Source organism: Chiloscyllium punctatum, chromosome 26 (assembly GCF_047496795.1).
Source record: "Chiloscyllium punctatum isolate Juve2018m chromosome 26, sChiPun1.3, whole genome shotgun sequence".
NCBI classification, from domain to species: domain Eukaryota; kingdom Metazoa; phylum Chordata; class Chondrichthyes; order Orectolobiformes; family Hemiscylliidae; genus Chiloscyllium; species Chiloscyllium punctatum.
The window spans coordinates 23,756,252-23,780,415 of record NC_092764.1 but is presented as its reverse complement, the minus strand read 5'-3'; the positions used below and the strand labels follow the sequence as shown (position 1 = coordinate 23,780,415).

The 24,164-nt window shown below is 39.4% G+C and overlaps 1 protein-coding gene across 1 annotated transcript in view; it reads left to right on the top strand.

The window, feature by feature from the left end:
- The window catches only part of cdh13 (cadherin 13, H-cadherin (heart)), a 1,093,338-nt gene that overhangs the window by 976,687 nt on the left and 92,487 nt on the right, over positions 1-24,164 (top strand). Inside the window, exons 9-10 of the mRNA XM_072595947.1 lie at positions 3,706-3,888; positions 10,219-10,472. Of these exons, the coding sequence (XP_072452048.1) occupies positions 3,706-3,888; positions 10,219-10,472 (437 nt within the window). The remainder of the gene's footprint in view (positions 1-3,705; positions 3,889-10,218; positions 10,473-24,164) is intronic.

Below are 24,164 nucleotides of genomic sequence, written 5' to 3'. Positions count from 1 at the left end.
TGGCAGTTAGATTTTCAACTATGAAATGTATTTATGCAAAGAGAAGTTATGTTGATATTCACATTTGCCACCAACAGAGAAAAAAATAGCATAGTCATAAACTATTTTGACAACAAAAGATTTTTTAAATAACAGTGATTGATTAAGCCAAGTTTTCCTTTGTTCATTCACTTTTTGGATTAAAATTACTTCAATTCATGTCTTAAAATATTCTACATAGACTAACTGGCATGGTGCTCTCAGCAAGCTAATGCTAATAAAAACTAATACTAAGCTGTCAGAGCAGAAAAATAAGGCTGCCTTATTTTTGCGTTATTGTTTTTAAAACTGCCTGGTTTAATTAGAGCCATCAGCCTCTGTATTAATCCTCAGCATGAAGAATGGTAAAGGGTCAGGATGGGGAAATTTTTGGGGATGTAAATAGGGAGTAGCTGATAAAAGCTGCCATATGGGAAGTTTGTCCACAATATACCAAACCAATGGGTTGCCACCACTTTACAATGGTAGATAAAATGCTATTTGAGTCTCCTGCAATATTAAATTGTTTGCCACTGCATGGATTTGCCAGGAATCAGGGAAAGTCAATGAAAGTTGGGAGGATTTGTTGTTGCACAAGGTAAGTGAATTTTTTTCTCCCCAGAGTTCTTTCTTGGCCATGAGGAGGAGGAGTGCTTCTCACTGACCCTCAAGAAAGCCCTCTGCCCACTGTCTGCTATTGTTGTAGTCTCTTTTTTCCACCCTGACTTATTTTCTCGTGTTCCAATACCTGGAATCATTCCTTTGGTTCCTCGACAGCAACATTCTGCCACTGGCCTGCCTTCCTAAATTCCAGCATGAAGCAGATCCAATACATGCCAATAAGATTATTAGTAGCCTCATGTCCCCATTTGGATTTACTGTTCCCCAGAAATGTCTGTGCCATTGTGCAGGATATGAGTGATATTGGAGTTGATTGGTTTTGCAAAGCTGGGTCAACATGCCTTCCAATAATTGCATGAAAAATTGTTATTGATACATGTTGTAGGTGGGTTGTTGTATAAGGCAATATGGTTCTGAAGATGTTAATGCTCACGTTACATTGAGCTCCATCATTTTTGATCACATTGCCACAGTCCTTAAGTTGAGACAGTGAGTTCAACATGAGCCTTTGGAGGTGGTATGCATACACCTCCTAAGTGTCCTAGAAATTATTTCTTTATGGTGTTGCAGCTGTACTTATTGCTGGTGTGCAATACACCATTTTATCAATGAAGAGCAGTGCCTTTTCTGTAAAGATTCACAGTGGTGTTTCCTCTACTACTGATCACTATACATGCCTGAAACCAATTATAGATAAAGGAGGACTGGTGGCAGCAAACATTTCAAATATCCCTTAGTCTGAACTACTGACTGGAATAGGTGATGGATACCATGAAGTACCTGTCATGGCTATCAGAATAATACCACAGTAGTTGCTCCAATCTTGGGTAGGCCGACATCATGTTGACTGCAGGACATGTTTCAAGTTGATTTTAGTTGTGAGGACAGGTTGGAAAAACTCAGATTGTTTTCACTAGAAAGACAGAGGCTGAGGGACAATCTGATAGAGGTCTACAAAAGTACGAAGGGCATAGATAGGGTAGATTGTTAGAGGCTTTTTCCCAGGTGGAAAATCACCCGCAAGAGGGTACGGGTTCAAGGTGAGAGGGGAAAAGTTTAGGTGAGAAGTGCAGGGAAAATATTTCACACAGAGGGGGTGGTGGGTGCCTGGAATACATTGTCACTGGAGGTGGTAAAAGCAGGCACATTAGCTTGATAGACACATGAACGAGAGGCAAACAGATGAATAGAAACTACATACAGGCAATAAATAGCAGATCTAAAGGATTACCAAATTGGCATAGACTCGGTGAGCTGCAGGATCTGTTCTGTGCTGCATTGTATTACATAGGATATTGCTTCTAACTTGTATATGTTAAGTTTATAGTTAGCTATTCTAGTGATCGTCAATGAGTTGTAAAGAATATCTCATTGTTTAGTGCCAAGGATGAAGGTCTTAGGGTGAAGTCCATTATAAAACTTTGAAGGGTTTGTAAAAAACATTTGGCATCGGCAAGAATTGACTAGAATGCTTGAACATATTTACTGGTCTGAAATGATGAATTTTCATAACATCACTAAAATCCAGTGCTCCATTGAGACATTTTCTCAAAAGAACATAAATTTCCTGACCAGCTAGTCATCTTGATGGCAAGAAATACTTCTAAAATGAGAGGAGATCTCATAGAACCCCATAAAATTCTAACAGAACAAGACAGGAAGAAAGTTTCTAATGGTGTGGGGTCCAGAAGCAGGGGTCATAGTTTAATGATCAGGCATAAATCTTTTCGGACTAAGATGAGGAGAGATTTCTTCACCTGAAAGTGGTGAGCCAATGAAGGACAGGAGGATCTGTGGATCTGAAGATAAGTGGAATTCACTACCACAGAAAATGGTTGAGGCTAAAACACAATGTTTCTAAGAATCATAGAATCCCTATATTGTGGAAGCAGGCCATTTGGCCCATCGAGTGCACACCGACCCTCCCAAGAGCATCCCACCCATATGCACCCCTCCCTACCCTATCCTTGTAACCCTGCATTTCCTGTGGCTAATCCATCTAGCCTGTACATTCCCTGGGCACTATAGGCAATTTAGTTTGATCAGTTCACCTAACCTGCACATCTTTGGACTGAGGGAGGAAACCAGAGGAAACTCACGTTGACAGAAAGGAGTGTGCAAACTCCACACAAATGGTTGCCAAGTAGAATCGTACCAGGGTTCCTGGCTCTGTGAGACTGCAGTGCGAACTACTGAGCCACTGTGCTACTCATAAAGAAGGAAGTAGATATAGTAGCTAAAAGGATCAAGGAATATGTGGGATTAGGATATTGAGTTCGCTGATCAGCTATAATTATATTGAATGGCGGTGCAGGCCCAAGGGTTGAATGGCCTACACCTGATCCTATCTTCAATGTTTATATTTCTGAGTAAAATGTTACAGATTCTACTCTCCAATCTCCTATTTTTAAGTAAAGCAAAGAACTTTGGATACTGGAAATCTGAAACAAAAACAGACATTGCGAAAGAAACTTAGCAGGTCTGGCAGCATCTGTGGAGAGGAAGCAGAGTTAACATTTTGAGTCTTCTTCAGGACATTGAGTTTCACCAATAATTTCCATTTTTGTTCCTATTTCCAAGCTTCAGTGTCATTCGAGGGTAACCATCATCACTTTAGTTGTGGAATGATCGATTGAACTGCAAAGGATAGGACAGTTAAGATTCCCCATGTTGACAGTGTAGCTATAATAGGACCTACATGCCACATTGTTGAAGACTCCACCTATTAACAAAGGCAACTTGCTTTCATGGTAGACATGTATCGCTTAAACACGTCAATCAATAGATTTAAACTCTCAGTCTTCGCTAACACAGTAGCAACAAATAAAAAAAGAATCAAATAATGTATGTAAATCACAGTCTAATATAAATTTAATTTCTCCATAAGCTAAAAATGTTTTAATTATCTGGTGATAGGAAGCATAACCAAATGTTATAGGAATCAAAAAAGCACTATAAAGTTCACAGAAAATGAGGCAGAGTCTTGAATAATTTATTCTGTTTTATGACTGTGATAATTGAAGTCTTGCAGCTACTTAGAGATAACAATGTTTTTTTATATATCAGTTCCAAGCTACAGTGAACGAAGGATTTACTGGAATTATACTGAATCTTACCGTCGAGGACAATGACGACCCAGCTACTGGAGCGTGGAGAGCTGTCTACACCATTATCAATGGAAACCCTGACATGAACTTCAAAATTGAGACAAATCCGAAGAACAATGATGGAATGTTATTTGTTGATAAAGTGAGTTTTCCTGTTTAGTGCTCAATCCTTCACACTCTTCGGTGAACAAAAGAACATTGGTTTCTTTACAAACAAACAAGAACTTGAATTACAATGTCACTCAAGACACACAAAGCAAGTCACAGCTATGTGTTCAGGATGCTTTAAATATCATATTACTCATTTATATTTTCTTCATCCATCACCACAGTTACTGTTTGAAGTTACTTTCCATCAGCTCAAGCAATCGAATGTATTTGAGTGTATCCACAGATTGCTGCTGTTCTCACCCAATTGCTAATATATTGGGGAAACTTTATTTTATATAGATGTTAGGCTAGTATTCAATCATCTTAATGTACATCAGTGCTAGAACATAGATCCTTTCAAGCTCCAAAGAGTGAATTTCTTCATTTGCCCAATTGCTCAGTGATATGCGTCTCCAATGTGTCTAATGAAAATGCTCACTTCCCACAGTTTTCAAACACATTGACAAGTAAGATGGGACTCAGAGACCTTTTTTTCCCAAAAGTCCACTTGTATATTTTTTGACATGATTTCCCTGCTGGTTTCTATCTGTGTCTTTGATTCATCTGCAGAATGTGTGACCTGTTGCATTTAAATAAATTGCAGAGGTAGCGGAGGAAGGAAACATGAGAAAATGTCGATCAAACTTTCACAATATTTATGTCCACTCAGTGCCTTTGCAAATTACTGCCATCATAAGGAAGCTGACCCTGAGTATTTGCATTATTCCACAAACAGGAAAAGATTGAAACCTTGCAAAGAAGTGTGGGTCTGCAATTTTATACTTTTACAGCTTTGGAGCTCAAATTTTTTTTTAACAGTGAAAGAGAATTTGTGGAACTCCACAAGGAATATCAAGTGTAGCCATTGTAACAAGGTCAGCCATTTGGGCCTCATAGAATATGAATTCCCTGGCTGGGACTGTTAAACTGGTCAAATCAGGGAGCCCTGGCTGACAGATACGAACAGACATGTCAGAGGTCTTGCTCTCTCTGACAGCTGGTTCTGCAGAAGCTGGATCAGTTCAAGAACTTTACACATGTAAATGAAGGGTAACCTGGTGACATGATACCTTCATTGGAATTATTTCATCATGAGTTCAACATGGTGGAATAATGCATTTCTCTCTGGTTTCCCGTGCTTTGAGTAGGAGGATCAAGAGAATGTGGATCAGAAAGGAAAAAAATGTTGATATCAGACTGACATGCAAGTGAACACCATCTAACCTGCTTACTCACCAATGCATCTGCCAGAATGTGACTTCTTTAAAAATAGCATTTTATGAGGAAGGTTTGTTTTCCTCTAGAATCTTGACAGAGATGTGTCATATATTGAAACATGATTTACAAAATGTTGCTACCAAGGCACTGCCTTAACTGTGACTCTGATGGTGATGTCAGCACTTATGTTGTTATATATCCAGACCCTTCCAATCATGCTCTGGGGATGTAAGTCACATTGTGCTCACTGAATAAAAATTGGCTGATGAGTTTCCTAGGAACTGTAGGAACTGTAAAACCTGCGCCCACACCTCCTCCCTCACCTCTATCCAAGGCCCTAAAGGAGCCTTCCACATCCATCAAAGTTTTACCTGCACATCCACTAATATCATTTATTGTATCCGTTGCTCCCGATGTGGTCTCCTCTACATTGGGGAGACTGGGCGCCTCCTAGCAGAGCGCTTTAGGGAACATCTCCGAGACACCCGCACCAATCAACCAAACCACCCCGTGGCCCAACATTTCAACTCCCCCTCCCACTCTGCCGAGGACATGGAGGTCCTGGGCCTCCTTCACCGCCGCTCCCTCACCACCAGACGCCTGGAGGAAGAACGCCTCATCTTCCGCCTCGGAACACTTCAACCCCAGGGCATCAATGTGGACTTCAACAGTTTCCTCATTTCCCCTTCCCCCACCTCATCCTAGTTTCAAACTTCCAGCTCAGCACTGTCTGCTTGACTTGTCCGGACTTGTCGAACCTGCCTATCTCCTTTTCCACCTATCCACTCCACCCTCTCCTCCTTGACCTATCACCTTCATCTCCTCCCCCACTCACCCATTGTACTCTATGCTACTCTCTCCCCACCCCGATCCTCCTCTAGCTTATCTCTCCATGCTTCAGGCTCACTGCCTTTATTCCTGATGAAGGGCTTTTGCCCGAAACGTCGATTTCGCTGCTCGTTGGATGCTGCCTGAACTGCTGTGCTCTTCCAGCACCACTAATCCAGTACATGATGAGTTTCCTACATCAAAACAATAACTTGCATTTCTAAATTACTTCATAGGCTACAAAACACTGAGATAGCCCAAGGCTGTCAGTGGTGCTACATAAATGTAACACTTCAGCAAGAGGAAAAGATTTTGTTTCCTGAATGTTCAGGCAATCTGTGATACTAACAAACTCCTGATGTGTTTCACAGCACACAACCTGCAAGTTAGCCATGGTTTGTTTACTCTCAGGTAAACTATACAACTGCGACGCTTAGCCTCGGGAATATTCCTGAATGCTTAATGGACGACATGCAATACTGACTTCAAGAAGTAATGGCACCTTTTCATTATCTGAAGACAGAGGCTTTGGGAGTTACCGCTGTTGCGAGTTCGCTAGAATTTTCAAGTTCAGTTTTCATCCTAGACAGATTAAGAAAACCTTGTCGTGGAGCAGAGATTTTCAGAATTGCAGTGGCTTTGTGCATCAGCTGATCCAAAGGAATTGAGATTTCCAGTTAGAAAAGGTCAGGAGGAGAAAATGCTGGAGAGCAATCCTATGATCATGTTGAAGATTGACAAGAGGCCACCTTAATGCCAGCTTCATGTGTATTAAGACATACAAATCTCTACCAACCTCTTCCGATTAAAAAAACTGTATTCTGTGTCTGAATGACTGTGCTTTATGGTCCTTCTCAGGAAATAATCCAGTTAATTAAAAAGTACCCAATAGCAACATTGGGTTCTGAGTCAAATCCTGGTTTCAAGACCACTGTACAGACTGTAGCACAGATCCTTCAGTGCAGTACTGTGAGATATGAAGGCATCTTTGAGCTACAAAACCAAGCTGTCTCTGCTCTCTAATGAACACAATGGATGCCACAGCATATTGAAGATGACGGAATTTCTTCAGATGTTCTAACCAATGTTTATTCTTCACCAAGCATCATGAGAAAGATAACACGGTAACATGTCTCTCTCATTGCTGTTTGCTGACTGATATCATGCATAAATGGACAGACGCATCTCTTTTCAATACAACTATGGATATACTTAAAAGTACTTTAACACATCTTGAAATGAAAGAGCTATTTGAAGTTTTTTTTCATTCTTTACCGATAGTGTTTCAAATCTTCATTAAAAAATGACAATAACAACAGAAAATGGAAAATCAGCAGATGTGTTGCAAAATATCAAATTCTGAGAAACGTATTTTTACCAATTGTTTTAGAATCTTGCACTGCTGTAGCTGTCTTTTATGTCTATATCTGCTCAAATCTAAAGTTGTTTACCCTCATAACTTTAAACTCCTGTAATATAGTGCTGCTGAATGCCTGGATTTTTTGATGTTCTGGTTAGATTTGAACCCATGCCACTTCATCCCAGTGCAGCTGACAGGCTTTAAGTAGCAGATTTCAGTGCATCAGCAGCAATGCCTACTAGACACAAACTGTTACTCCCTCTTTAAGATTTTGAAGGGTTCGGTTTCAGGTTAGGGTTGTATTGATGTAGTTATATTGTCAGGTCAAGAAAAGTGGCAAATTTACTCTCAGTCATTGCATTCAGTCATTGTTTGGCACAAGCTCATTTAGAACAAAGTTCTATATTAAAACCAAATGTACAGTCTCAATTAAGTCCTGAAAGCCCCGATCTAGGGTGTTCTTCAAGCCACTCTGGTACTTCCGAAGTGACAACTGCCCTTAAATCATCTTCACAAATTCTTGGCCTTGCATGAATTATAGGGTGTTTCTCACATTTGTGCCATTTATTGGAGATGGGAATTAGGTACAATAATTGGGACTACCACTATGACATAAAATGAGATTTCCCTACTGCCTGTGAACGACGTTTTGTTGAGATGAACATCATTCAGTCTTCAAGATGTTCATGGTTCAATCCCTGGCATGAACTTCACAATTTCCTTTCGCTCAGATGGCATCACAAAATGAGGAAGAGGTTAAGATCACAGTTGAATTTAGGTTTAGGCACTGGACAGTAAGTCAGGAACGATGGACCCTGGTATTTCTCCACAAGTACAATAATGATTTCAAATGAAAGCTCCTCAGCTGAAGGCAGCCATTTCTCAATCCTCAAAGGAGAGATGGTTCTTTCTTATCATCCTGTCCCAGATCTTTCACTGGGTGAAATTTTCGCTTTCTAAACCAGCTAATCTGGGCTGGTACTATAAAACTGCTATGATGGATTAGGTGAAGTCGATGAAGGATGTGGTCCTTCTGATGGAGTACACTGCTATCCACTGCTTACAGAAAGAGGCTTCTTTCTGTAAGCATTCAGCATCTGTGAAAGAGACAACATATATTCATTTCAGAAAATGTTCTCTGACTCACAAATCAGAAGCAATAAAAGTGAGAGAAAACCCATAGTCCTGTAAGGGCTGTGATTTGTCGTTAACCTAAACCTATCGGTTCTCTTCCAACTTTTCCGTTTCATACCAGCTGCCATTGTGGCTGCACAGGTTTTGGAAAGATTCCTCCTTGTATTTTACTAAAGGGCCTGAAGCTAACTACTCTTCCAACTTTGGCATTTTTTTGCCTCTGGCTGTCTTTGAATAGAGAACAAAAATACAAAAATATTACAGACCAGTTAGCAATGTTTTTCCACTTGTAAATCTGCAGACTTTTGTAAATATGGTCTCAGATACCAGCAAGTGTTTTTACTTTTCAGACAAATATTCGGGATATGTGATATTCAACAGTACAATGTTCGTGAAAAGGTGCATAGATAACCATGTCAGACAGGGCTCCAGTGTAACACTCATTCCTTGAGTCAAAATTGCATGGCTGGAGGTTCTGTCTTTTGGATGAAACATTAAACAGGATTCTGATTGCTCTCCCAAATGGATGTAAAAGATCCCATGACAATATTTTGAAGAAGAGCAAGGGTGTTATTCTTCATGTCCTGGCAAATATTTATCCCTCAATTAACGTTACCAAAAGCAACTTGCATTGTCACATTCCTGTTTATGATACTGCAAACACTGGATATCCCACTTCCCACTACGTTGCAACAGCAACTAAAATTCAGAAGGGCTTTGTAGGCTACAAAAGCAGTTTGACACATCCACATTTATGGAAGACATAATAAAAATGCAAGTCTTGTTTTCCTCTGTGGTGTTTTTCTGCTATGTCTTTTCTTTGTTTAAGCCTACCTCCAGGATATTCTTTCTCTTTGTCCCTTCTGAATTCGCTGTTGTCATTTGAAACTACTTTACTGCAGTCCCTGCCTGGAAATGCATGAAAAGAAGAGTTCTCACTGTGATGTTGCCCTATATGTTAAATAACACCTCCCAGCTAAATTACAGACATCAGCAGAGGAGAAGACTAGTGATAAAAACACTTATATATAGAAATGAATGCGTTGGTCATATTAGAGCCTCATTTCAAAGTATACAAGTCAGACAGTATGTATCATTCGTAAGCTTCACTGCCTTTTCCTTTAGGGATATAAGCAGTTGGAAGATCTGACACTGTTTTTCAACTATTCAATTCAGAAATCTTATCTCAGTGCACAGAAAACATGAGGACCCCCAGTTGAATGACTGCTTGTGATGAATGAACTGACATTAGCCATCATGCTCAGCAGTAGCAATTTTACAATTGGCCTGACTTCCAATGAATTCAGTAAAATCAGCCATTTCATTACTCCTGCAGAAAGTTCAAGAAGGTGAAAATTGGGTGAGAAATGTATTGGGTTTGTCTCCATAGTCTAGAACATTGCTAACATTAACCATCAAAATGCTGACATAATTTGGCAAGTTCCCAGAGGGAAACTATAGAACTTGGTCACAGAGTGGGAGTCCATGTCTTGTATAACAGAGGAGAAGGGGAAGAGAACATTGAGTGGACTGTTATTCATTTCCACAAAGTATTATTGGAATAATTTTCATTTCTTATAGATCAAAATGTTCAATGATAAAAATTGATTCAAACAAATAAGCAGTTATGTTTTAAATATTGATGTACTACTCCTGGAGATTAATTTCAAATCAATAAAGCTATTTCAAGAAATTGCTTTGCATCTGTAATTGCCAATTTGATTCTGAATTCATTTATCAATGTGAGTAACTGCAGCATTTTTAAAATTTATTTCATTTCAGTCTTTGGATTATGAAAGATCTGCTTTTCACACATTGCTGATTAAAGTGGAAAATGAAGACCCAATCATGCCTGAGATTAGTTATGGTTCCAGTTCTACCACAACCGTGCAAGTCACAGTTCTTGATGCGAATGAGCCGCCTGTTTTCAATCCTGACCCGACAATTGTAGTCAAACCGGAGAACATCGCAATTGGCAGTGTTATTGTGACATTGAATGCAACTGACCAAGATATCCTTCAGAAACAGACAATTAAGTAAGTGTTCTATAGAATTACAAGAAGTTTTTATAATGTAAATTTAAAGATCAGGAGCAAATGCAGTTGATGTGAATCGTAAAATGGTTTTAATGTGCATTTAATGGTCCTGAAGTCATGCACTCAAAGTGCAGAGCAATGCATGCTGGGGAAATAATGGCATAATGGCAAAGTCATTGCATCTCAGGATGCTGATTCAAATCTATTCTGGTGGAATTTAAATTCAAATTGATAAATCCCGAATTGAAAGCTAGTCTCTGTAATACTAAGTGTGAAACTGTACTTAATTGTCATAGAAAAACCCGTCTGGTTTGCACATGTTCTTTAGGGAAGGAGGTCTTCTGTCCTTATTTGATCCAACATGTGTGTGACTTTTGACTTCTGACCAACAGGAATGTGACTGACCCTAAACTGCCCTTTTACAAGCCACTCAGCTCAAAGGCAATTAGGGCAGGGTAATTTGAGTGGCATGGTGGATCAGTGGTGAGCACTGCTGCCTCACAGCGCCAGGGACCTGGGTTCAATTCCAGCGTCTGGTGAACGTCTGTGTGGAGTTTGTACATTCTCCACCAGGTGTTCTGGTTTCCTCCCACAATCCAAAGATGCGCAGGTTAGGTGAATTGGCCAGGCTAAATTGCCCATAGTGTTGAGGGATGTGAAGGTTAGGTGCAATACTCAGGGGTAAATATAGGGTAGGGAAGGGTCTTGGTGGGTTACTCTTCAGAGAGCCGGTGTCCACTTGTTTGGCCAAAGGGCCTCTTTCCACACTGTAGGGATTCTATAAATGCCAACCTTGTTAGCAGTGCCCATATTTCATGATTTTTTTAAAAATGATGAGCTAATATCATTGATAGATTTGAGGAAGTTAAGTGTTAGGTTCAGAAGTGAAATGACCCCTTAACATTCTGATTGCTCTTCTGCATGGAGCCACAGTCCAGATATCTAGTCTAGGTGCAAGAATGGAGCAGATACTGAGAAATGTGTGGCTTGCTGACCGAGGTGATGATTTGCTGCGGAATACAAAAACTTCACCAAGTGAAAAGTTAATGCAATAAACTAAATGTGTTTGCATTTTCCTAATTAAAAAAGGAGTTTACAGTATAACAGTATCTTCTGTTAAAACATAGTTGTTTTTAGCTGACAAAAATAATCAAAAGTAGAAACTAAGTGATAGGTTGAAAACAGTGCGAAATTAACACCGTTATAAGTTCAAGAACACAACAGGAATGAAGGTCTTGCCTTTTAAATGACTGGTATGTTTAATTTATTAAGTGAACTCTAACAATTTCCTTTAAGTGCACTAGGAAATATGTTTTACAGAATGTAATTGTTTCTTTGGCATTATATTCTGAAGAATTTGTCTCATGAGCAGTTCTGACAGTGTTTTACATCTTAGGCTCTTTGGGCTGGATTGGCATGGCTTAGCTTTTTAAAAAAATTCATGATTCATATGCCTCAAAGATTGTCTGAATGCTCATAGCTAAGAGTCCAGAAATTCATTAGTCTGTTAAATCAGCAAAACCCCAGGAAAACCGCTGCTTAATTGACAACTCTGGCTCTCTGAGAATAGGCAATGTTTATTTACACAAAAATAAAGAGGATAAAAGGGCTTGAAGATTCTGCTATTGATACTTGAGATCTTTTTCAAAATGATTTGTGTAGTGTGGGCTTTTAGCAAATCCAGAATGCAATATTTACGAATGAGGTGTACCGTTGCTGGTTATATTTGATCTTACCTGGGAATAAAGGGTGCGTTTACTGCAAGTTTATTAATCGGTCATTCAAATTAATTCAGGTGTCAGTGAACAACAGTCAGCAATTGGTTTTAGTTGTCAACGACATCCATGAGCATAATTTCGATCTTGAGGTTCAGGAGAATGGGATTCAGAAACACCCAGAGCAGTGCCAATCTAACTAATCTTAAGTGTTTACCTGTAGCATGTAGTCTGATGAATCCAGTGGAGCCAGTCTCAGGAGCAGAGATTGACAGCTGGCTGGTGAATAGATGCTATTTTAGTGTCCTGTTGCTGGAAAACTAATATTTAATAGTCAATTAAGAAACAGGAAGGCCTCCAGGCTGAATAGAGTTTGTTGTTAAGGGCATTGCAAGTCTGTATCTTTAGGAGTGAAGAGTTGAAATCACTTCTGAATGATTCACTTTTTGGAAATTCAGTATCCCAACACAGTCACTATCATCTGGGCGGGTTGATAAGAAATCAAAGGGATCTGTTACTTGATGTGCTCTGTGGAGGTTTTGTATGGACATAGGAAAAAGAGGCCATTCTGAACATCTCTATTCTAGATCACAATAATTCCTCAATGCTGGTTTCCTGCACTATCTCCATGCCCCTTGGTGCCATTTGTCTCTAGCAACCTATAATTTCTGTCTTAAACCAGCTTAATGATTGAATTTGCACAGCCCATTTGGGGAACAAGTTTACCACAATATTGAGTGGAAATGTTTTTCCTTGTCTCAGTTTAAAATGGCCTGTCTGATATCCTGAAATGCTATTCCCTGATTCTCGAGTCATCAGCCAAGGGAGAAAGTCTATCTGGTTCCACCTTGTCATTCTGTAAGAATTTTTAAACTCTCAATAAAATCACTTCCCATTCTTTGAACCTCTAGGGAATACAGATTTGGTTTGCTGAATCACTCCTCAGAAAACAAACCCCCTGCCATCAAAGGAGCTCATCTGGTGAATCTCCTCTGAACTTCCTCTCTGGCAAGTACATCAGATTAGGAGATTTAAATTGTTCATTACTCCGGCTAAGGTTTCACCAAGGTTCTGCACAAATTCAGCAAGATATCTTTATGTCCGCTCTCAAATCCCTTTGAAATAAATATCATCATTCCATTGGTCTTCCTAATTGCTTGTTGCATATGCAAACTAGGTTTTATTGACTCATGGACAAGGACACCCAGATCCATTTGGACCTCTGTAGTACCCACCCATTTAAGGAATATTCTGCCTTTCCATTTCTTCTAACTTCACTCTTACTTACATTAAATATTCCATCTACCATGATCTAGTGCATTCAGTCACCAGTCAACATCCTCTCAAAATCTTCTTGCAACTTATTCTCTTTTAGTGTCATTGGCAAATTTGGTCCCCACATCCAAAGCATTAATATAGATTGTAAATAGATGTGGTCCGAGCACTGACCTTTATGTTACCTCTAGAATAACAGGTTTCTATCCCCAGAATGATTTGTTTATTTCTATTCTCTGCTTTCTGTTTGTTAAGCAATTCTTAATCCACGTAATTATGTCATCCCCAATCCTGTGTGCTCTAATTTTATTTATTAACCTTCTGTTTGGTACGTTATCTGAAAAAAATCTTCTGAAAATCTAAAAGCGCAATATCTAAGTGTTCTCCTTTTGTCTATGCTGTAAGTATCTTTTGAGACCATCACTGATTTTTCTTTCTTGTTTCTCATTTTTGTTTTAAAATTGTGAGATGCAATTGAGAATTAAACTTTGTACAGCAACTTATTTTAAAACAAAGAGATGAGAAAAAAGACTGATGTTTGCTGATGGGAACTGGCCTGTAAAGATAAAGGACACTGTAGATAATTTGACACCAAGATGTTTTTAAACTCAAATTGACAGGTGTTTGGATGTTAAATTAGTCAATCAAGGGAGGACCAGTGCTAGCCTGACAACCCACTAAGAATGGTGAAACAAAAGAGAAGACAAAGATTGAACTGGTGCTGACCGGGCCATTGGGCAGGAGATCATATTCATTTAGAAGCTTCTGGACTAGGAAGCTGTTTTGGGGTTTAGTTCTTTCTTGTTATTCTGTAGTTATTAACTTGTTGAAAGTCCTGAAAAAGAATCCCAGTCTGTCAGAAATAAGTAAAAAGCCTCCAGCAGTATATGAAGGCTGTTTGCATTAATCATTCATCAAAATTCAAACAATATATACAATTCTATGTGTTTGTCATCAAAGGATTTCATGAAGGCCTGGTATTTTTCATTGAAACAGCTAGCGAACTGGCAAATTGTGTTACTCGTATTTTCTCTTTTAATTTATCCCTTACCTGTGTCTGTCTGTCAGTGTGAGGGTGGAGGTTAATATTCAGAGATGGATGGCTTAGATCATAGATATTAATTAGATTGCCCTTGTTGTTTATCTATGTTCTGCTGAAGGTACATTATTAATAATAAATTGTTAGTTTTTGTTTAAGTTAGAAACTTGGTGACCATGATCTGTTATTTGTAAGGTCTGATTAGGAGCAACTGAACAATTTTGAGGCTCATTGAAAGATTTAAGATCACTGTGTTGTGAATCCAGTGATGATGATTAATTTAGTTTGGCTTGCTATCACTGTGTCATGACATCTTCACCAGTAAATTCCAATATGATTGTCAAACATGATGTCGCATTTTTAATTTCATGTGATGCAACATCATTTTGTCATTCTTTTCTAACCCTTCTGGCCATGAAAATATAATTCTATATTTGTGAAATTTCAGATTTCTCCATCTAGATAACACTAGAAGTACGTGATTCTTTTTCTTAAATTTTTATTAGATATTTCTTCTTCCAATTTAACCCCATGCATAGATCCAAGTGTCAATTTGCCCTTTGCACATACAATATTAAATAATGGAAGGATAACAGAACATCTTACTTGTGAGCTTGCAGTCTGTGAGATTATTAGATTTTTTGGCTAATTGATCACAGGACTGTTGTGGATAATTGTATAACCCTTTAACCCATAGCTTATTCAATCTCAGGTCAGATAGAGCTGAGATGACCAGATACTTTAGAAAGTGTTCTGTTGGATCAACAACAGGCACCTTTGCTTCTGATCTCACCAATGAATTAATCCTCTCCTTTCTTGGAGTATAGACGTTGGTTTTCCTCTTGCATTTGTATCCTACGAAATTGTCCTGATGAGACAAAGGAAAATGCTTTATAGACTAGCAGGAAGCTGCAAGAACACAGCAAGCCAAGCAGCACCAGGAGTTGGAGAAGTCAGCGTTTCAGGTATAACCTTTCTTCAGTACTGGATGTGGGTGTAAGGGGAGCTTCAGAGAAAGGCAGGGGGAGGGTCTGGGGAGGGCTTTGGGTGGGGAGAGGGATGGGATGGTGAGGCAGGTAGAATGTATGACCTGCTTGGTTGATGGGAGGAATGAATCCGATTGGTGGCTGGAAAGAAGGGTCAGTCAGACAAATGGGAGGGAGGGGCTGGAAAGCAGGTCGGGGGATGGGAAGGGAGGCTATTTGAAATTGGAGAACTCAATGTTGAGTCCTCTGGGACTGGCAAAATGTGTCTTTTATAATGATACATAAATGATATATCTTTATGAATGAAGATGTGAATGACGAGCTTTGACTCTGCCATTGCTCCTTTTCTTTTGGAGTCTAAGAAACCAAAGGCTTTTATATCATTATTTTGCATAAGCACAGAATGTCTTGTCTCTGACTGGCCACTTGCTCTATTGTTGAAATTGTAACCATCCTATGGCAAGGTGACTGACGGAAATGCAGTGCTCTTAGGAGTATAAGATAACTTTTTCATGTAAACTAGTTACTTCTGTAAAATCATCACTGTTCGTTTTCTTGGTACTGGCATGGCTTAGTGTTTTGCCCTGCATGGATTTGCAGTCTGAGTTAAAGTCAATGGGGTAAAAACAAGTTTTACCTGCACATGTACTAATATCATTTATTTTATTTGTTGCTCCCGATGTGGTCTCCTCTACATTGGGGAGACTGGGCGCCCCCCAGCAGAGTGCTTTAGGGAACATCTCCAAGACACCCACACCAATCAACCAAACCGCCCCGTGGCCCAACATTTCACTCCCCCTCCCACTCTGCCAAGGACATGGAGGTCCTGGGCCTCCTTCACCGCCGCTCCCTCACCACCAGACGCCTGGAGGAAGAACACCTCATCTTCCGCCTCGGAACACTTCAACCCCAGGGTATCAATGTGGACTTCAACAGCTTCCTCATTTCCCCTTCCCCCACCTCATCCTAGTTTCAAACTTCCAGTTCAGCACTGTCTCCTTGACTTGTCCATACTTGTCCGACCTGCCTATCTCCTTTTCCACCTATCCACTCCACCCTCTCCTCCTTGACTTATCACCTTCATCTCCTCCCCCACTCACCAATTGTACTGTACGCTACTCTCTCCCCACCCCCACCCTCCTCTAGCTTATCTCTTCATGCTTCAGGCTCACTGCCTTTATTCCTGATGAAGGGCTTTTGCCCGAAACGTCGATTTTACTGCTCCTCGGATGCTGCCTGAACTGCTGTGCTCTTCCAGCACCACTAATCCAGAGTCTGAGTTAAAGCTTTAGCTATGGATATTACCTCATATGCGTAATACATTTCTTCAAACAGTCAGTTTAAAGTGTAATGTATATTTGAAATTCTTGAAGTTTTTTATTTTTTGCATTAATTGGAACAATTTATTTCATCTCCTTGAGACGGTCTTCCCTCCATGATGTAGCATGGCTTAATGAGGTAACTGAGAAGAGCAATATAGTGTTTATTCTGATTGAAGAAGATCGAAGTAGACATAATCTAAATCATTAAAATGTTTAGAGTCATTATGATATAGACTATTTAACTTGGAGTGGCTTTGCAGACATGGAAAACACAAGCTCAAAGTTAACAAGCCTCCTGTGACACAAGAAATGAGAAGACTTCATTTGTTCCCACAGAGTAGTCGATACAAGGGATAGCTTAATAGCAAGCAAAATAATTGTTGCTGCATCGATTGACTCCATCAAATAGAATCCAACCATTTTTCTTCCAGTAGATGTAGATTTTTAGAAAAGAAAATAGTTTAAACTAATTAAAATTGTGCATATCCCTATTGCAGTCACAGGATCAGTGTCATATTATTGATGTGAAGCCAGAAGCAATTAATAGTGCTGTGTGTACTCCAGTAGGACATATTGGGAAAGAAGTTACCCTTTCTTAACCAGTGAGTCAAATACCATGAACACAAACATAGCAGTATGAGGCAAAATTGCATGAAACATACTGTGGATATTCTGATTCTATATTCTATATTTCTATATTCTGATAAATGCATTAATTCAGCCTTGAACTTCAGAGGTAAGGTGGGGTAAAAGTGACTTCTCTAACATCAGGCAGAATTTAACTGAGTATGTTATATATGGAGTTTAGTAAAATTGAAGTAAATGGAAATTAGGTATATAGCTTTTCAATGGATAGAATGCCAGTTAATCTAAACAAAGATAGATGATTGTGGTTATTGGAGGATAAACCAATCAGCATGAGGATAATGCTGTAGGAGTCCCTCAGGGCAGTTCTGAAGGTTAACTAGCATCAACCGTTTCATCAATGACCTTTACACCATCATGAGCTCAGAAGCCAGTATAGCTTACTGATAATTACAGTGTGACCAGTGTAATTTTAATCTTTGAGCAATGGATCACAGTGTAATCAATTAGATTAACTGTAACTAATACGCTGGGGTGTTTAGTTTAATCAGCATTTTTGACGTGATATAACATTGCTAGTTATACAGTTAAAAGGAAATGTTATTAACACATACCAAGTGCTGATCTGGAACAGACAGGACACCTAGTGTGTGTGAAACAGCTCTTCCTTTGTTCGTTCTTTGTTTTTTCGCATTCTCTTCCTGCCTTACCAAAGCACCCAAGCATATTAGCAGGAACAAAAATGGAGGTGTTTTGACTTACAGCACTGAAATGTCTAAAACTTTCTTACTGATAAGTACAAAGGTTACTTATCGACAAGACCTTTCCACCAAAAGAAGATTTACTTTATTACAAATACCTTGCAAAATATCAAGTTCTTCATCAAAACGTTGAATTTAAAAAAAGCCTGTGGTGCAATTTACTTGCTATTACTTGCTGTTACATACTCCTCTGTCCTGATCAACCACTGTGTCCCATCCTTTCCTTATCTCACCATAAGGTAGTTCTCTTGGCCAGTTTCATCGTCCCAAGGAACATTTCACTCTACTCTTCAAAGCTAATTAGTGACGTTTAATGGATTTGTTTAAGAACAAAGAAAGAACAAAGAAAATTCACAGGCCAGGAACATGCCCTTCAGCCCTCCAACCCTGTGCCGATCCAAATCCACTGTCTAAACCTGTCGCCTAATTCCTAAGCATCTGTATCCCTCTGCTCCCCACCTACTCATGCATCTGTCCAGACGCACCTTAAATGAATCTACTGTGCCTGCCTCTACTACCTCTGCTGGCAATGCGTTCCAGGCACCCACCACCCTCTGTGTAATGTACTTTTCAGTAGCCCCCTTAAGTGTTTCTCCTGTCACCTTGAAAGCGTGACCCCTTGTTATTGAATCCTCCACCCTGTGAGAAAGCTTATCTCTATCCACCCTGTCTATACCCTTCATGATTTTTTTGGACCTCAATCAGGTCCCTCCTCAATCTTTTTTTTTCTAATGAAAACAATCCCAACCTCTCTTCATAGCTAGCACCTTCCATACCAGGCAACATCCTCGTAAACTTTCCCTGTACCCTCTCCAAAGTGTCCACATCCTTTTGGTAATGTGATGACCAAAACTGTACACAGTATTCTAAATGCGGCCAAACCAAAGTCTTATACAATGTTAACATGACCTGTCAGCTCTCATACTCAATAACCCGTCCGATGTAGACAACATACCATATGCTTTCTTGACCACTCCATCCACCTGTGCAGCCACTTTCAGGGTACAATGGGCCTGAACTCCCAGATCTCTTTGTTCATCGATGTTTGTTGTAAATTGCAGATGTAAATCACAGAATTTTTTTTCAAGTCACATTCCCAAGGTAACTTAAGGTTTTATAAAGAAAAAGGTGATACCTCAGCTCAGACAATGCATTAAAGATGTGAGGCTAGAGTCTGTATGGATTCCAATCTTGAGTCAGACTCTACCGCAAACCCATGGATAACCTCACGATGCTGCACTTCTCTAGCTTCCACCTGAAACCTGTTAAACAGTCATCTGCTATGGACAAGCCCTAAGCATACACAGGATCCGTTCACGTGAGGAGGAACATGATGGACACCTGAAGGTTCTGAAGGATGCCCTCATAAGAACTGGAATTGATGCTCAACTCATTGACCGCCAGTTCCGATGTGCCACAGTGCAAAATTGAAACAACCTTCTCAGGAGACTGATGCAGGATGCAACTGACAGGGTACCTTTTGTTGTCCATTACTTCCCAAGAGTGGAGAAACTATGCTATGTTCTTCGCAGCCTGCAACACATTATCAATGAAGATGAACACCTCACCAAGACCTTCCCTACACCTCCACTTCTCACCTTTAAACAACCACCAAACCTCAGACAGAACATGTTTCACAGCCATCTGCCCAGCTTTCAGGGCAACATTGACCACAACATCATACAATGCTAACTTAGCAACCACTGCAAGACATGTCTGAGTGTTGACATGGATACTACTATTACACACAGGGATATCATCCACCATGTTCATGGCAGGTATTCATGTGACTCGGCCAATGTTGTTTATGTCATACATTGCAAGCAAGGATGCACCAAGGCATGGACCATTGACGAGACCAAGCAGAAGCTACAACAATGGATGAATGGACACCGTGCAACAATCGCCAGACAGAGATGTTCCTTCCCAGTCGGGGAACACTTCAGCAGTCAGGGACATTTGGCCTTGGAGTTTGGGTGACCGTCCTCCAAGTCTGAATTCAGGATACGCAACAATGCAGAGTGGCCATTTAGAGGCTGATAGCCAAGTTCGGAACCCATGAGGATGATTTCAATCAGGATCTTGGGTTCATGTCACCCTACAGGTGACTCCACTACACGATACACTCTCTCACACACAATTACACACAAGTGCACATGCATACACACAGACACACACTCTTACATATTCACACATGCTATCTCTCAGGCACATACACACACCCTGCATCCCAGCGCCCACACCTCTCTCAGGTATGTACTCCATTACATTCATACACACACTCTCTCTCTCTCTCTCTCACTCACTCTCTCACACACACACACACACACACACACACACACACACACACACACACACACACACACACACACACACACTCTCTTTCTCCCTCATATGCACTCACACACATGTAAGTCAATGGGGTGAATTTGCATTTGCAGAATTGTATTTACAGATATATTCTATTTTGTTCAAAAAGCACTCAATCTGTAGGCAGTCATTTTTTTTGTAATCCATGTGACATTTTATAAATTCCTATTTTGGAAATAGAACCAGTCTGACTCAAGATTGGAATAAAGACAAACTCTAACTTCACACCTTTTAATGCATTGCCTGAGCTGAGATGTCACCATTTTTTATATAAAACCTTAAATCAGGAATGTGACTTGAAAGAAGTTCTGGGATTTACATATTAAAGAATCAAAACCTGCAACCCATTATAAAAAATGAAAGACTTAACAGCAATCTAGCTTTGTTCAATATATCGTATCAGTTCGTATGACACTATGATCTTTTGCTATAAATTCAGTGTCCTATGATCCTGCTCCACTGTCTACCTGATGAAGGAGCAGCGCTCCTTCCAAATAAACCTGTTGAACTATTACCTGGTGTTGGGTGATTTTTAACAGTCCAACAACAGCACCTCCACATCATAGCTGAATGGTGGGAGTGAGTGCTATTTTGAATAAGTCAAAGAAAAGCTTGCATGTATCTAAAAGTTTTCTGATCTCAAGATATTCCAAAGAGCTTTGTAACCAATTAAGTACTTTAGATTTGCACACAGCAAGCTCCCACAAACAGAAAGGTGGTAACGAGATAATCTGTGTTTTTTAACAATGTTGATCAAAGGATAAATATTAGCTAGGATTCTGAGGATATGTCTCTTGTTCCTCTTGAAAATAATTACTAGCTATGCTACTTAACTCTGTGATTTGCCTGTATTGCTCGCAAGACAAAGCTTTTCATTGTGCCTTGGTACAGATGACAATAAATTCAGTTCAATTCAGTTCAATTCTATGGGAACTTTTACATCTACCTAAGTGATCAGATGGGATTTTGGTTACACACCTTATCCACAAAACAACACACCCAACAGTGCAGCACACCTCAATGTTGCATTAGATTTTTGATTAGTGATGTGTTTCTTCATCAATATTTAGCTACAGTCCCACCACTCCCTGATCAGGTGGCAGATTTTGAACACGAGAAAGAGAAAAAGCACAAGGATGGCATGGTGGTAATGAGTGTGAAGAAACTGAAGAGTAAATACATTAACCTCGCATCTTTAACACAGAAGATATTTTACAATCGTGGAATGGGAGGAGGGTTTCTCATGTTCCACTCCTTCAGTTGAGCGCTACCTCAGCCAACATGATTAATGAGTCCTGGGTTCTCCTCGAGGGTAAATCTGTACCCTGCTGGTTAGTCCTTTCTGTATGCAATTATGTATCACCTTGTTGAGGCAGAGGAGTGACAACGCTCTGGCGAAACATTTTCACATGATTCTAGAGAGTCACTGAATTGTTATAATAAGAGGAAGGCTATTTGGCCCATAATGACTATAGAAGCATTGCAAAAAAAGCAAATCACTTTGAGTCAATTTCCTGCTTTCTCTCTGTAGCCCTGCAAACTCCTTTTCAAATTGGACTCTAACTGCATTTTGAATGTTTCAATTCAATCTTTCATCACCACAATCTCAGGCATTGCATTCCAGTCCTTAGTCTTTGATTGCTTTTGCCAAATATTTTATATCTGTGATCTTTCATTCTTAATCCTTTTGCAAGAAGGAATAGATTCTGGAACAATCACTGTTTGTAAGCTGTGGTGTGTTGGTGTGAAATATGTAACAATGCTAGTTGTGGTGTGGTGGTGCTGGTGTCATACTGCATGGACAAAGTCAGATTATAGTCCGGTTATAGTACAACAGGTTTATTTGAAATTACAGACTTTCAGAGGTGATAAAGGAGTAGCGCTGCAAAAGCTTGTGATTTCAAATAAACTTATTGGACTATAACCTGGTGTCGTGTGACTTCTGATTTAGTGCTAATTGTGTGAGGACAGCTATGAATATTAAGTAAGAGTTTTAATTGATCGAGATTGAGGGTGGATGACTGACGAGGGTCTAATGAATTAAGTAGCATCTGTAGTTACTGGTATATTTGGAGAGTTACGACTTTCAAAGATGCACTCACTGACCTTGACTATTCAGTTTGTGCCACCACTCAACAGTGCAGTTAGCCTGACCACAATGGCAATGAGCAGGCACAACAAAGTTGGCATGCTGCCTGTAACACATTGAACCAATGCGCTGCATATTTCAGGGTCTGTCTAATTTAGTCTCCAACATACTTGATTTTTTTAAATTATGGGAATCGAGATCTGTATTCACATGTGCAGTATGGCTGTGAGAATTTTACTATATACAATTAGTTCTATAATATAACCAAGTGCCTCAACGGCATTTATGCCCAATTTATTTATCCAAGCATATATTCTATGTACAGCAAGCTCTGCGTTGTGGACTTGAACATCTAAACTACCTGGAGAATTTGCTGCAGTGATTACCAGCTCTGCTTGAAGCAAGAATTACAAAGATTTTTTTAAAATTCTGTAAACAGGGATTTAACAGCATGAACAGCATGAAGACAATTAAAAGTCATATTGCATTGAAATAACTAAGGAAGCAAAATATAAGTGTGGAACTGATAGTTGCATACAATTCATGACAAGGTATTTTTGAAAGCAAATAATTCAGCCCATTGATTTGTATTCATCTCTATTCTTTGCAAAGGTAATCTTATTATACAGAAATCAAAAACTGTTGACAATCCAACTGTTAGCATAGATTAAGAAAAAACACAGTTGGACTGTGACAAATATAAGAATTCATAACATTCTTTTGAAATATTATTGGATAAATAAGTTAGATTTACATTTATCATGTGAGCAAATTTGGCTGTTAATATACCCATAGCTCTACCAGACCATAGAGCTGTTCTGAGAGTGACTGATGGTGGTTCAATCTGAGGGTCACCACTCCTCAGGCAAAGGAAGAGATTGAGAAGAAGAGTCCTTCATGGTAATCTCAGTCGGTACAGGAATTGAATCCACACTGTTGGCATTACACACCAACCAACGGAGCTAACTCACCTCTTAATATATCATCAACAGTTAAAATAGAAAATTCATTTTAATGTTTTTCTTCCTATTTTTATAATAACTTAGTTTATGCAGTGAAATTACTTATCCTGTGAGGACTTAGTGAATTAATGAATTAGAGAACTGGTTTGAAAGGTGTAGCATCGTCCTTTTTCAATTGCTTCCCAAATACTATGGTGCAATGCCCACTGACACCTTGCTTTAATTTCAATACTTACTGGTGAAGCAAAAGTATTGAAACATAAATCTGAAAGAAAATTAAATTATGTCTATGCGTATGATTATCTTAATTATTTGATTCTAAAATAAATGATAACAAGGATTTTTGAAAGTATCACACACTGCAGTTTCTAGAATTTTCTGGAATAGGTTAAATTGATGGCAAACACCCTTAAATTTGATCAGTTTCCATTGATAATTTCCCAGTTTTCTAAGCAGAATACAGCACCCCAAGAATAGGAATTAGAAGTGAAACAACCAACAAGTTTTAATTCATTTTATTTTTGATTTCTGTGATTTCAACCAACTGGATATGTTTACATATTTATATGATATGGTTCGGAATAAAGT